This window comes from Siphateles boraxobius, unplaced genomic scaffold (genome assembly GCF_051911475.1).
Source record: "Siphateles boraxobius isolate OS27281-9 unplaced genomic scaffold, OSU_SipBor_1 11, whole genome shotgun sequence".
NCBI lineage: Eukaryota > Metazoa > Chordata > Actinopteri > Cypriniformes > Leuciscidae > Siphateles > Siphateles boraxobius.
Genome location: NW_027508711.1, coordinates 7903787 through 7905236, shown reverse-complemented (window position 1 = coordinate 7905236; position 1450 = coordinate 7903787). Strand labels below are relative to the sequence as shown.

The 1450-nt window shown below is 34.8% G+C and overlaps 1 protein-coding gene across 1 annotated transcript; it reads left to right on the top strand.

Annotated features, from left to right (window-relative positions):
* The first annotated feature begins 230 nt into the window (after positions 1-230).
* LOC143756975 (olfactory receptor 5AR1-like) lies at positions 231-1172 on the top strand. The gene is made up of 2 exons (XM_077247882.1): positions 231-579; positions 709-1172. Exons 1-2 carry the CDS (start codon positions 231-233, stop codon positions 1170-1172), a joined length of 813 nt encoding a protein of 270 aa, XP_077103997.1.
* The last annotated feature ends 278 nt before the right edge of the window (positions 1173-1450 follow it).

Genomic DNA, 1450 nt, shown 5'->3' with positions numbered 1-1450 from the left:
TGATTGTGCTTATTAGTTGACCTATTTGTAAAATAGTGTGCACTGTGAAACTTGTTCAGACAACAAGCGCTGTATGTAAAAATGTCATATGATCAAGTTTACATGGGCAAAAAAGTCGTAGAATGCAAAGTGTCTGGGTAATATGCATTTTGCTGCCTAAAGCACATAATCAATATTTCCATGAATTGTCTGACTATAACTCTGTTTGTAGGTTTTGTGTATAACAAGCAATGGCCAACCTGACATTCAGACACAGCATTCTTCTAGTAGAGGGACTTCAAGTTACACCCCAGTCTACCTATGTTGTTTTCATTCTGCTTCTTTTGGTTTATATCTTTATAATGGTTTCCAATATTGCACTTGTAATTCTGATCTCAACAGAGAAGAATCTTCATCATCCTATGCATTTCCTGTTCTGTAACTTGCCACTGAATGATATATTAGGGACCACTGTCATTTTGCCACGCTTATTGCAGGACATTTTAAAAGAAAGTTCAGAGCGCTATATCACATATGTGGAGTGTGTAGTTCAAGCCTATTTTGTGCATATTTTTGTAGCAGCATGCCACTATGTTCTTATAATCATGGCCTTTGACAGATATGTGGCTATATGTAATCCATTGCGATACACAGCTATAATGACCAATAAAATGGTTATTAAACTATCAGCATCAGCCTGGGGGCTGTCAGTACTTATGGTATCAATTCTGATAGGACTCACTGTGCGTCTGTCTCACTGCAGATCTAAAATTGAAAACCCTTTCTGTGACAATGCCTCACTGTTTAAACTGTCCTGTGAGGATGGTGTTGTTGTTAATAATGTGTATGGAATCCTTTATACTGTGGTTTTATTTTCTTTCTCAATTTTGTCTGTATTTATAACATATGGTAAGATTGCAACTGTATGCATAACCAGCAAAAACAAAGCACTCAACAGCAAAGCCATAAAAACCTGCAGCACTCATTTAGCTGTTTATTTAATCATGTTTGTTTCTGGCTGCACTTTTATTTTTCTTCATCGTTTCCCTCTCTACGCTGAGAGCAGAAAACTGGCTAGTATAATGTTTCACATTGTACCACCAGGATTAAATCCATTAGTATATGGTTTACAAACCATAGAAATAAGACAGAAGTTTGTAAGATTTTGGTGCAGAATAAAAGGAGCGTCTTGATTTATTATGTGATTAAATGGTTATACATTGGTATCAGCAAATAATGTCAAGTTAGTAACTTCCCTTTAGAATTACATACAAAGCAGTGGTGTCAGTAAGTCTTTTGAAAATTCTTTATAACAAAGTACTTTACTTCTTATTATTTAGTACTTTAAATCAGTGTCCTCACATGGCAAGGTGTTACAATGTATTTATTACAGTAAAGGATCTAGGTTTATAACCTAAATTGTCCTGAACATAATTTCTTGTACATTGTTTTTATTTAGAAAATCTACTGA

What these genes read in the sequence shown, in the direction of transcription:
- LOC143756975 (XM_077247882.1), top strand. Translation starts at nt 231, where the DNA reads ATGGCCAACCTGACATTCAGACACAGCATTCTTCTAGTAGAGGGACTT. An exon ending in AGCATGCCACTATGTTCTTA is followed by an intron (nt 580 to 708) that starts TAATCATGGCCT and finishes TGGTATCAATTC; the next exon opens with TGATAGGACTCACTGTGCGT.